This window comes from Portunus trituberculatus, unplaced genomic scaffold, assembly GCF_017591435.1.
Source record: "Portunus trituberculatus isolate SZX2019 unplaced genomic scaffold, ASM1759143v1 PGA_scaffold_292__1_contigs__length_33237, whole genome shotgun sequence".
Taxonomy (NCBI): domain Eukaryota; kingdom Metazoa; phylum Arthropoda; class Malacostraca; order Decapoda; family Portunidae; genus Portunus; species Portunus trituberculatus.
The window spans coordinates 21,078-33,237 of record NW_025541460.1 but is presented as its reverse complement, the minus strand read 5'-3'; the positions used below and the strand labels follow the sequence as shown (position 1 = coordinate 33,237).

Below are 12,160 nucleotides of genomic sequence, written 5' to 3'. Positions count from 1 at the left end.
TCCGTAAATCTCATACGTAGTACGTACAATATTACCCCTTTTTCCCAGCTACCCGTATATAAGGATGACCTTTACTTGGTACATGAATGCAAGCAACCACATGACGTACCACCAAATATATTACCATACACATATAATTACCAGACTCCGTTCAACAAAATGACAACGTAACACCACCGAAATATAATGACAAATATTGATATCTCCACACAAGTGACTTCCCTCAAATAATCTCTTTCTCTTGGTACCCATACATGGAACCACGTTAACTTCGTACACAATTACACACTAGTAAATATGTTATGTAACTTATTCGTCAGAGCAACACACATGCACATACGTAGGTAGCCGTATACAAATTCCCTTACTCATAGATGAAAACGCAAGTATATAACGACGTCATTATGAACCAAAGTACAACCACATAAACCATAATAAACTAATACCACATAATACCTAAACCTCCTATCATGCTTCTTCCTCCATTCTAATTTACCTCAAAGACTGCATTGCAACTTATAAGCTCCACTTACTGGTTATATATGAAGTACAAAACGCCGCCCTCAGCTATGCAGCCGAGGGTGGCCCGCTTAGAGCCGCGGTTGTCCTCTCTGCTTCCTCTCTCCTCTCTCTGCCCCAAACCTCTACAATTTCCTTCAGGAACTTATGGGGCGTGTCTTGACCCACACAACACGCCCCTCAGAATGTACCATTCACCAATCAAGTACAAGCTCAAATGAACTCCACGTGTGGTACGAACAACATCCAAGACGACAACACTACCACTGGATGTTTACATGACCTGGGCTATATATCTGCCCGGGCTGCCCTGGGCCAAACGGCCTGGGTCATTAAATGTTTCCTTTGACCTTCCTGCCCTTCCTAATCTCTTTTATGGCTGGATACGGTTACACACCGCATACTGGCGAACTAGCATACTTCCATATATCTTTATTTCTTGTTTCTTATATTTTCATATTTCACTTATGATGTGCGCATCTGACAAACATCCCCCTCAGAATGCGCGTCCCGCGCATTCAATGTAGTGAAGGGTGGGTGGTGGGCAGGGTGTGCATGCCTCCCGTAGGAAGGATGAGGGCTTGGGCGACCGCGCACCTGATAGCGGTACTTTCCCCACCCATGAAGCATGTTAGCACCCGCCAGACCCCTGTCCTCTAGCCAGCATCCAAGTCTCCAGCCAGCTATGTTATATACGTAGGGATGTAGGGCAATGGGTCCAATACTGTCTGCTAAGAAGGCATATATTAGAAAAATGCGTCTGCACTGCACCTCAATATTCACAAAAAGGGCTTTGCAGAGAGAGAATAATTTTATATATATATATATGGTCAGGGAGAGATCATGATATTGACCAGTAGTGGAAAAGATATGTCAACACACAAAGCAAGGTAATGGAAAAGATATGGCAATGCAGTCGATACTCGTTACTTTGATATGAATATATGTCTATAACTAGGAGGAAAATATATCATTAGGTAGTATAAATACAGCATTAATCATATAAAATCAACTCACAATCTCAAATCATACCTATGTTATTCAGAGAAATTATGACAACATTTATCATAGTATTATGCATATATATGTCCATAACTAGGAGGAGTGTATATCATATCATAGATTGTAAAAGAAATCAGCTCATTATCCCAAATTATATCAATATTATTCAGAGGATATATATCAACATCTTACAAGATACAGAAACAATCAAGGAGAGCATCTGTAGACATCGTTCAGGTGTCGTCAGAATTTCTCAATAGAAGTAAGTTGGAACTCAAGTATGCAATGCAGTCATAATACATCACTATTAAAAGCATATTACATGGTGAAACTTCTAAGTGTATACATAAATATGGAGGAATTACTATCTCATTATCTCAGATAAGGGTGACGTCTCATACAAAATAACAGAAAACACAAGAAAAATTATTACATCCCGTAAGCATGCACAATATCACGATGTCGAAAATGAACTGACGCAATGGATTCAGAAGTACTGATATATAGATTGCATTAATCTTGCAATAAGAAATAGCTGCTCTCAGATCCACGTAATATGTTGATATAAGCACTTGAAACACTGGAAAATCCATCACTTGTGAAAATGTTACCACACCAAGAAATAAATCTGATTCTGAGTTGCCGTGTAAGGAATACGCTGTTATTTCTCACCTTAAGTCACGATATCTATCTTTATATGTAATATACGCACTATACTCGAAAATCAAAATACAAAAAAAAAAAACTGGGGAGAAACCTTGGTGGGTGATGCCGAGGAGCAGGCACGAGCGCTCACTACTAAGCTCCTCATCCTCCAGCAGCAGTATGTCCCTAGCAGAGTGTATCTCCAGGCCTGACGATCCTGCTTGGTTTGGCTTCCGCTGCAAGGCCGCTGCTGAGGCCAAACACGCCACCTGGCTGAGGTACAAGCGGCACCTGACGCAGAGGAACAAGGCACTACATAAGGCTGCCTGCAAACGGGTGGTAGCTGCCTGCAGATGGGCCAAACATAGAAAACAGGAGGACCTAAAACGGAAACTTTGTGGCCCAGGAGTAGGGGACAAGACCTGGTGTAGCTTAGTCAAGGTGCGCCAAGGAGCTAAACACCAAGACGCCATCCCTCCACTCCTCAGGCCTGACGGTTCCCCTGCCACAAGCAGCTGAGACAAGGCCTCACTCCTGGCTACAAGCTTCAGGAACAAGATGAGGGTTGGAGACCCGGGAAGACAAGCGCCTCACCTACCACTGGAGACTCAAAGCACCATCACCCTGGTCTCAGTGACAGCTGGACAAGTTGAGAGGCTCCTGAGAGCAGTGGAAGTGGGTAAAGCCACCGGCCCGGACGACGTCAGCCCACACCTCCTTAAGAACTGTGCTAAGGAGCTGTCAGGTCCTCTCTCCAACGTCTTTACGACCTGCCTGAGGGAAAACAAATGGCCCTCAATGTGGAAAGAGGCACGAGTCGTTCCGGTCCACAAGAAGAGCTCGCGGTCTGTACCCAGCAACTACAGGCCGATCTCCCTGCTCTCTGTGGTGGGCAAGGTGCTGGAGCGGATAGTGGCTGGAGCCATCTGTCAACATCTGAGTGAAAACCATCTCCTCTCAGAGAGACAGTTTGGCTTCAGGCCAGGCCGGTCCACCTCCGACCTACTCCTGCTCCTCACCAAAGACTGGCAAAACGCCCTGGACGAGGGCCTGGACACGCTTGTGGTAGCCCTGGATATAGCTGGAGCCTTTGATAGGGTCTGGCACGCGGGACTTCTTGAAAAGCTCCGTGCCAAGGGTATCCAGGGAGACCTACTGCTACTGCTTGACGACTACCTACGTGGGAGGACTCTTCATGTGGTCGTCAATGGGAAATCGTCAGAGCCCTCGCCAGTTCAAGCCTCCGTTCCACAGGGTTCAGTGCTGGGCCCAATCCTGTGGAACATCTATATCGACGACCTGCTCCGAAAACTACCGACAGTGGAAGCATATGCGGACGACTGCACCCTCTCCCGGTCCTAGTGCCGCCTTGATAGCCAGAGCGCTGTCCGGCAGCTAAACAAGCAGCTACGGCTGGTGGAGCAATGGGGAGAAACGTGGCAAGTCTCCTTTGCACCTGAGAAGACGCAGGCGATGGTGATCTCGCGGTCGCCAGGAGCCTCCAGAGCGGTCTCAGAGCAGCTGTCCTTTGGAGGCAAGGCTCTGTCTCTCCAGGACCACATCAAGGTCTTACGGGTGACGGTGGACCGCTGCCTGCGCTTCGACGGCCATGTAGGTGCAGTCACCCGACAGGCGTCTCTAAGAGTCTCTGCCCTGCGGAGGGTGGCGGGAACGCTTGACCCACACGGCATCATCACGCTATACAAGGCGCAGATACGTCCGTGCCTGGAGTACGGCTGCCTGTCGTGGATGTCAAGTGCCGCCACCCACATGCAGAGACTTGACAAGGTGCAGCGACGAGCTCTACGTCTGGCGGGATACGACGCACACCAGGACGACCTGCCGCCACACACCCCCGTCACGTCGTTGGAGCACCGACGAGATGTGGCAGCGCTGGTGGTGTGCCACAAAACTCAGGTGCAAGGAGTACCGCACCTCCGACGCCTGGGACTTCCATTACGCGCTGCCCAGAGGCCCACGCGAGCTGCTGCCACCAGTGAGCAGACTGTGGAGGTGCCCTTCTCCAACACACGGCAGCACCAACGAACATACAGTGCCCGGACCTCAAGGATGTGGAACGCATTCACCACAACCACACCCCAGGTGGAGGACATGTCCACCCAGCAGGTCAAGGTGACAGCACACAGGTGGCGTGGAACGCAGGCCACTCCTCTGGTGCTAACGTAAAAGTTATTAATGTAAAAACAATATTCTTAATGTATCTTAATTATTGTTAGGCTTTTAAATAATTCCATATTCAACGTGGAATTTTAAGCCGAATATGTAAATATATGTACTATGTTTAAATAAAAGAGAGAGAGAGAGAGAGAGAGAGAGAGAGAGAGAGAGAGAGAGAGAGAGAGAGAGAGAGAGAGAGAGAGAGAGAGAGAGAGAGAGAGAGAGAGAGAGAGAGAGAGAGAGAGAGAGAAACTCCCAAATATTCGACATCCTTTTCTCCATACTAATCTTGGTGACTACAAATGTTTGGACGTGTTTTCATGATCGGATGCCGAGGAACATGCAGAGCTCACTTTGACTGTGTATTGTCCTCTGATCTGCTCCACACTTTGCCAAACCCGGAACTGAGATTCTTCGCAGGTCACAAGATTTAAGAATACCTGGGAGGATGAGGGGCGCGTTGGACGGGGATTGGGACAGGAAAAACAGTGGAAGAGAGTGCTTTGTCACTTGACTTCTGAGCATGATTAAGTAGACACGACAGACAAACATCGGGTTTCCGCACTTTTCTTCACCAAGAGACCTTCGACTGATGAGTTATTGTGGCTGGCCCTCCACGTGTGGGATCGCCGGCTTGGTGGACAGAAAGACTGAACTTTTCACCTGTTTTTCCTTCACAGTGGAGTAATATTAGCCACTTCACCGCAACTTCCAATAGCATTCTAGCATTTCGTCCCTTCACTCTCCTCTACATCCACCAACAGGCTCAACCCCTGGCGTGTGTGTCTCCCTTTGCATTCAGTAACTGGGAAGACATACACGAACCGATACCCGGCAAGAAAATGAAAGTTCTTCCCAACACCAATGTGACTTTGGAGGCACAAGATAAGACCACCGGCAAAATAATAGGAAGGAATTCTACAGTCACTCTTGCTAAAGGTGAGTCGCGAAATTATGCTCATCTCTTCTCATCTCATTCCATTAACGCTGAAATTTATCTATTCCATGTATCTTTTTTCCACTTCTCTCATTTACTGGAAGATTAATAGACACTCTCTCTCTCTCTCTCTCTCTCTCTCTCTCTCTCTCTCTCTCTCTCTCTCTCTCTCTCTCTTTTACGTGCTGTCTTGGAATATCTTTCAGTATAGCACCCAAAAAATAAAATTAATAAATAAAATGACAAACTGAATTTAACAATCAATAAGTAAAAATTTAAGAAAACCGAAACAATTTTCCTCAACATTATTAAACTTTGATTTGTTTTCTTAACGATAAAGAGAGAGAGAGAGAGAGAGAGAGAGAGAGAGAGAGAGAGAGAGAGAGAGAGAGAGAGAGAGAGAGAGAGAGAGAGAGAGAGAGAGAGAGAGAGAGAGAGAGAGAGAGAGAGAGAGAAGAGAAGAGACTGAATACAGTAAATTAGTAAATCGATAAAAAACATAAATGATAGTAACAATGACCATTTATTTTCCCTTCTTCCTCTCTTCTGCAGGCAGTCTAAGAGAAGAATGTCCTTGATGAATGCAACTCTGTACGTATTCTTGATGCAAGTCCACTATAACTATCTGAGACGTGTGTTCTCATCCCAGCAGAGCCTGAAGCTATGCTGACAGAGCTGGAATGTGATCCCAGGGAATGCAGAGCTACCACTACCATAGAAGACAATTGCAGGAAGTATAATGGTAACAAAATGGCAGTGCAAGCCATCGAGTAAAGAACTGAAGAATTCCCTCGTCACAGAGCGTGCTGGTGTCAACTCTGAGGGGGAAGCAAAGATAGCGTTAAGAGACCTGGATCTGCTGCCTTTTACAAACTACACTATAACCGCCACCCTCGCCAACAACGTGGGCGTCGCCACCGACTCTTCCCTCACCAGAGAAGCCTCCTTCACCACAAACCCCGAAAGTAAGGCTCCGTATTTGTGCCAGCGTGAGACTTACGGCGGTGAAGGTGGCACGTCAGACGCTTCTGGCAGACTTAAAAGGTGCGACACCACCACCACCACCACCACCACCGCAACAACAACAACAACCTTTTATTCTTGATGCTTTTTTCAGTTACACACACACACACACACACACACACACACACACACACACACACACACACACACACACACACACACACACACACACACACACACACACACACACACACACACACACACACGTTGCCTAATCATAAAACATATACCTTACTCCTCCCCGTCTCTGCGTCACTTACAAGAAGGAGGTTGGCAGATTGTTACTAACCACAGCTACTTGCACGAGGCTCAGTCACACAAGCACCACTGGATCTCTCCATCAGGACTAGTCGAAATCAGGACCATATTCTGGTACTCATCTGTGGCGCACCTCCGCTACATTCAAAAGGCTCTGCTTGAAGTTGGACGAGTTTTTAAGGATGTTTTTGTAGTCCTGGTGACAAATTAACAAGATTTTTGAAAATTCGACTAATCATCTGTCTTGCCTTTGAAAGTACTCGTGGTGAGTGAACAAGGCGTTTCAGAATAGGGGACTGTGCTGCATGTACTAGGTGACATTCGTAAGTTGAAGGAGCGAAACAACCTTCAACAAACACTTGCTGAATTTTGTAGAGTGTAGAAGGTACTAGGTCACGTAAAAGGCGAGGGTCGAATACAGGTCGTCAGGAGTGAAGACAGAGCAGGAGCGTGGGTGCATCAGGAGACAGACTTCCCATGACTCATCAGAGGGACACAAGCGGGGAAGCGGGAACAGATCACTCCCACAATGCAATAATAAATAGGGAACAGTGAGAAACGCGCTACAATAGTTCATATATGTACATAATATTGAATCACAGAATGCATACAGATCTGTGCCATTACATGCACCATTACAGACCAGGCCCTGTCCGGCATCAAGTCCTGCCATACTCCAGAGCTTCTCCACACCACGACCCATTCATAACTATGTCGTGCTCCGAGCTGTTGCACGACGTTGCACAAATTGTCTAGCTACTGGCTATAAATAGTCAAAGGTTTTTTCTATCTTTAATTAACAAAACTAATATCTATACATAAGGTGTTCGATACGGCGCCGACAAGTAACAATCACAACTCTTTCTGTTGCCTTCTCCACTGCAATTATTACAATTTCTCTTACAAACATCCTTAAGAACTGTATTAATCTCGTAGATATTCTCGCATCAAAACGGATTTCACTTCAAACATCATCCACAATATCTTCATAACGTATTACAACATCTGAACCCGGTGCTTTATTTCTCCGTAAATCTCATACGTAGTACGTACAATATTACCCCTTTTTCCCAGCTACCCGTATATAAGGATGACCTTTACTTGGTACATGAATGCAAGCAACCACATGACGTACCACCAAATATATTACCATACACATATAATTACCAGACTCCGTTCAACAAAATGACAACGTAACACCACCGAAATATAATGACAAATATTGATGTCTCCACACAAGTGACTTCCCTCAAATAATCTCTTTCTCTTGGTACCCATACATGGAACCACGTTAACTTCGTACACAATTACACACTAGTAAATATGTTATGTAACTTATTCGTCAGAGCAACACACATGCACATACGTAGGTAGCCGTATACAAATTCCCTTACTCATAGATGAAAACGCAAGTATATAACGACGTCATTATGAACCAAAGTACAACCATATAAACCATAATAAACTAATACCACATAATACCTAAACCTCCTATCATGCTTCTTCCTCCATTCTAATTTACCTCAAAGACTGCATTGCAACTTATAAGCTCCACTTACTGGTTATATATGAAGTACAAAACGCCGCCCTCAGCTATGCAGCCGAGGGTGGCCCGCTTAGAGCCGCGGTTGTCCTCTCTGCTTCCTCTCTCCTCTCTCTCTGCCCCAAACCTCTACAATTTCCCTTCAGGAACTTATGGGGGCGTGTCTTGACCCACACAACACGCCCCTCAGAATGTACCATTCACCAATCAAGTACAAGCTCAAATGAACTCCACGTGTGGTACGAACAACATCCAAGACGACAACACTACCACTGGATGTTTACATGACCTGGGCGACACATCTGCCCGGGCTGCCCTGGGCCAAACGGCCTGGGTCATTAAATGTTTCCCTTTGACCCTCCTGCCCTCCTACTCTCTTTTATGGCTGGATACGGTTACACACCGCATACTGGCGAACTAGCATACTTCCATATATCTTCATTTCTTGTTTCTTATATTTTTCATATTTCACTTATGATGTGCGCATCTGACAAACATCCCCCCTCAGAATGCGCGTCCCGCGCATGCAATGTAGGGAAGGGTGGGTGGTGGGCAGGGTGTGCATGCCTCCCGTAGGAAGGATGAGGGCATGGGCGACCGCGCACCTGATAGCGGTACTTTCCCACACCCATGAAGCATGTTAGCACCCGCCAGACCCCTGTCCTCTAGCCAGCATCCAAGTCTCCAGCCAGCTATGTTATATACGTAGGAATGTAGGGCAATGGGTCCAATACTTTCTGCTAAGAAGGCATATATTAGAAAAATGCGTCTGCACCTCAATATTCACAAAAGGGCTTTGCAGAGAGAGATAATTAACTATATATATATATATGGTCAGGAGAGCATGATATTGACCAGTAGTGGAAAAGATATGTCAACACACAAAGCAAGGTAATGGAAAAGATATGGCAATGCAGTCGATACTCGTTACTTTGATATGAATATATGTCTATAACTAGGAGGAAAATATATCATTAGGTAGTATAAATACAGCATTAATCATATAAAATCAACTCACAATCTCAAATCATACCTATGTTATTCAGAGGAATTATGACAACATTTATCATAGTATTATGCATATATATGTCCATAACTAGGAGGAGTGTATATCATATCATAGATTGTAAAAGAAATCAGCTCATTATCCTAAATTATATCAATATTATTCAGAGGATATATATCAACATCTTACAAGATACAGAAACAATCAAGGGAGAGCATCTGTAGACATCGTTCAGGTGTCGTCAGAATTTCTCAATAGAAGTAAGTTGGAACTCAAGTATGCAATGCAGTCATAATACATCACTATTAAAAGCATATTACATGGTGAAACTTCTAAGTGTATACATAAATATGGAGGAATTACTATCTCATTATCTCAGATAAGGGTGACGTCTCATACAAAATAACAGAAAACACAAGAAAAATGTATTACATCCCGTAAGCATGCACAATATCACGATGTCGAAACTGAACTGACGCAATGGATTCAGAAGTACTGATATATAGATTGCATTAATCTTGCAATAAGAAATAGCTGCTCTCAGATCCACGTAATATGTTGATATAAGCACTTGAAACACTGGAAAATCCATCACTTGTGAAAATGTTACCACACCAAGAAATAAATCTGATTCTGAGTTGCCGTGTAAGGAATACGCTGTTATTTCTCACCTTAAATCACGATATCTATCTTTATATGTAATATACGCACTATACTCGAAAATCAAAATACAAAAGAAATATATTAGCTTGCTGTTAAAACACTCAACCATTACCGTTCTGTATCATCACCAGCACACAGACAAGAACCACACCATGTATTCCACATGGTAAACATTAATATTTACTTCATTATTTAGTTTCAACTTGTGCTCCTTTCATGTCAGTGTTTCCTACTACATCATATTATATAATGTCCATCTTAATCTCTTGATAGTCAACATCCATATCGTATTTCTTTAATATATTTTCGTCTTGTTTCACCTTCAAGCCTTACCATATAGCTAACGATAAGATGGGAGTAATGTCCTTCTATATATTTTTCGCTTGATACCTCATCAATAACTCTTCTTTCCTCATTATCGTCGTTAACTGATTACCTTTACAATCCTTGCATTAACTTTAAATCTCTCTTTAAAATGTTATATAATCAAGTGAAAGCTACTGAAACCACTGATGATTTCCTACGATATCACGATAGCTCAACTCAGACTTGTAACCAAATGTCCTGTGTTATTATGTGTTAAGTACGACATCTCACATTGTATCTATTTTCAATCCCATAAATATACCCCTTATTTCACATATATCGTCAAAATCACAGATAAAGGCATTCATTAACACTCATTACTATACATTTATCCTAATCTCTATAAAATCTTCCAGATCGCCATATATCCCTCCAAATTATATAGAGACACCTTAACTTCCATGTTAGTCATATATCTTCGTCCTCATCAACAAGAAACCTTCAAATGCCTGCATATTAATCTAATATCAATATCACTGTCGCCAGTTTTCTGCCTTCGGAACATGTATAACCACTTTACCTTTGCATATGTTCACTATATCTTCATCTGATTTTATCAAGTTGCTATCTCAATAATAATATTTGCCCAATACAGTCATGACCTACACAGACGTATATATGCATATGCACCTTTTCCTATATCCTCACCGCAACCTTTTCTAATATACTCAATATCTTCACCGCAAACTTTTCCAATATACTCAATATCTTCACCGCAAACTCTTCTAATATACTCAATATCCTCACCGCAAACTTTTCTAATATACTCAATATCTTCACCGCAAACTCTTCTAATATACTCAATATCCTCACCGCAAACTTTTCTAATATAATCAAGATCTTCACCACAAACTCTTCTAATATAATCAATATCCTTACCGCAACTTTTTCTAATATACTCAATATCCTCACTGCAACTTTTCTAATATAATCAATATCCTCACCACAATATTGCAACCTACATATTATATTCTTCATGTCATAAATATACCTCATGTTGCCGAATATCAAACCTCACATTCAACGATATTACTGACTCAATGATATTATCATATCAATGTCAATAACATTCGCCAACTTACTGCCCGTGCGTAGCTACTTATATTTGCATATTGGCTAATGTGTATAACATCTTGAAAATACTCCTTTTATATTTCAACCTAGTTGTTCTCAATACTTATAACCACATAAGAACACTGTAAATAATTTCTTATACTTGCATTTACTGATGTTATTCATATCGTTTCTATAACAGCCACAATAGTATCATAATGACATTAATTTACTTCTTATTCTTGTTTTTACTGATGTTATTCATATCGTCTCTACCTTTATGAACTGACTAACGCCTTAACCAAGTAGCTACATATACTACAACTCACATATAATTTCTTGTACTTATAACTTCGGGCACTAATATGATGTTATCCAACATGACTTTACAACAACAATCGTCTTCTGAAGTGAACAATTGAAGGTTGGCCTTGCCTTACACATGTACTTGAACATTTAACATATATTTTGCTTCTTTTCTCACCTTATCGCTTAAAAACTCCACTACTTTATATTCAATTAACCCACTGAGAGAGAAAAGACATGAGGGGAGGCAAGTAACCTTAAGGTGGTGAGAAAAGAAACTGTAAGGTGAACTAGGATCTAGCCAGCAACCTTCAATTGCATGACTAGCACTGTTACAACAGTGTTACCTACTCAACTCAACTACTACCCAGCACGTGGTAGCATCCTCAACTCGACATATTATATGTATATATTTAATTCATCTTTATATCCTACCATCATTTCATAAAATTGACTCGCAACTCACCGTTTCCTTTTCTCCTTAAATATTTTCATCTACCTTTCATTAACCCAAGAGACTCACAATACACGTATGATCAATATGTAACAAACAAAATGTCTTTCTCTGCTCTTGATTCTCTTCAATATTAACACTCTCCAGTTATTTCCTCTATTAACTTTTTACATAGATATCCCATTTTAATACTTACGTCATCTGTCA

The 12,160-nt window shown here is 42.6% G+C and overlaps 1 protein-coding gene across 1 annotated transcript; it reads left to right on the top strand.

Moving 5' to 3' along the window:
* The first annotated feature begins 3,639 nt into the window (after positions 1-3,639).
* LOC123500473 lies at positions 3,640-4,875 on the top strand. The gene is made up of 2 exons (XM_045249189.1): positions 3,640-4,269; positions 4,765-4,875. Exons 1-2 carry the CDS (start codon positions 3,640-3,642, stop codon positions 4,873-4,875), a joined length of 741 nt encoding a protein of 246 aa, XP_045105124.1.
* Positions 4,876-12,160: the final 7,285 nt, after the last annotated feature.

Excerpts from the sequence above, each read along its gene's own strand:
- LOC123500473 (XM_045249189.1), top strand. The coding sequence starts at position 3,640 with ATGGTGATCTCGCGGTCGCCAGGAGCCTCCAGAGCGGTCTCAGAGCAG. Across the intron at positions 4,270-4,764 it reads TCACCACAACCACACCCCAG|GTCACAAGATTTAAGAATAC; the intron begins GTGGAGGACATG and ends GATTCTTCGCAG.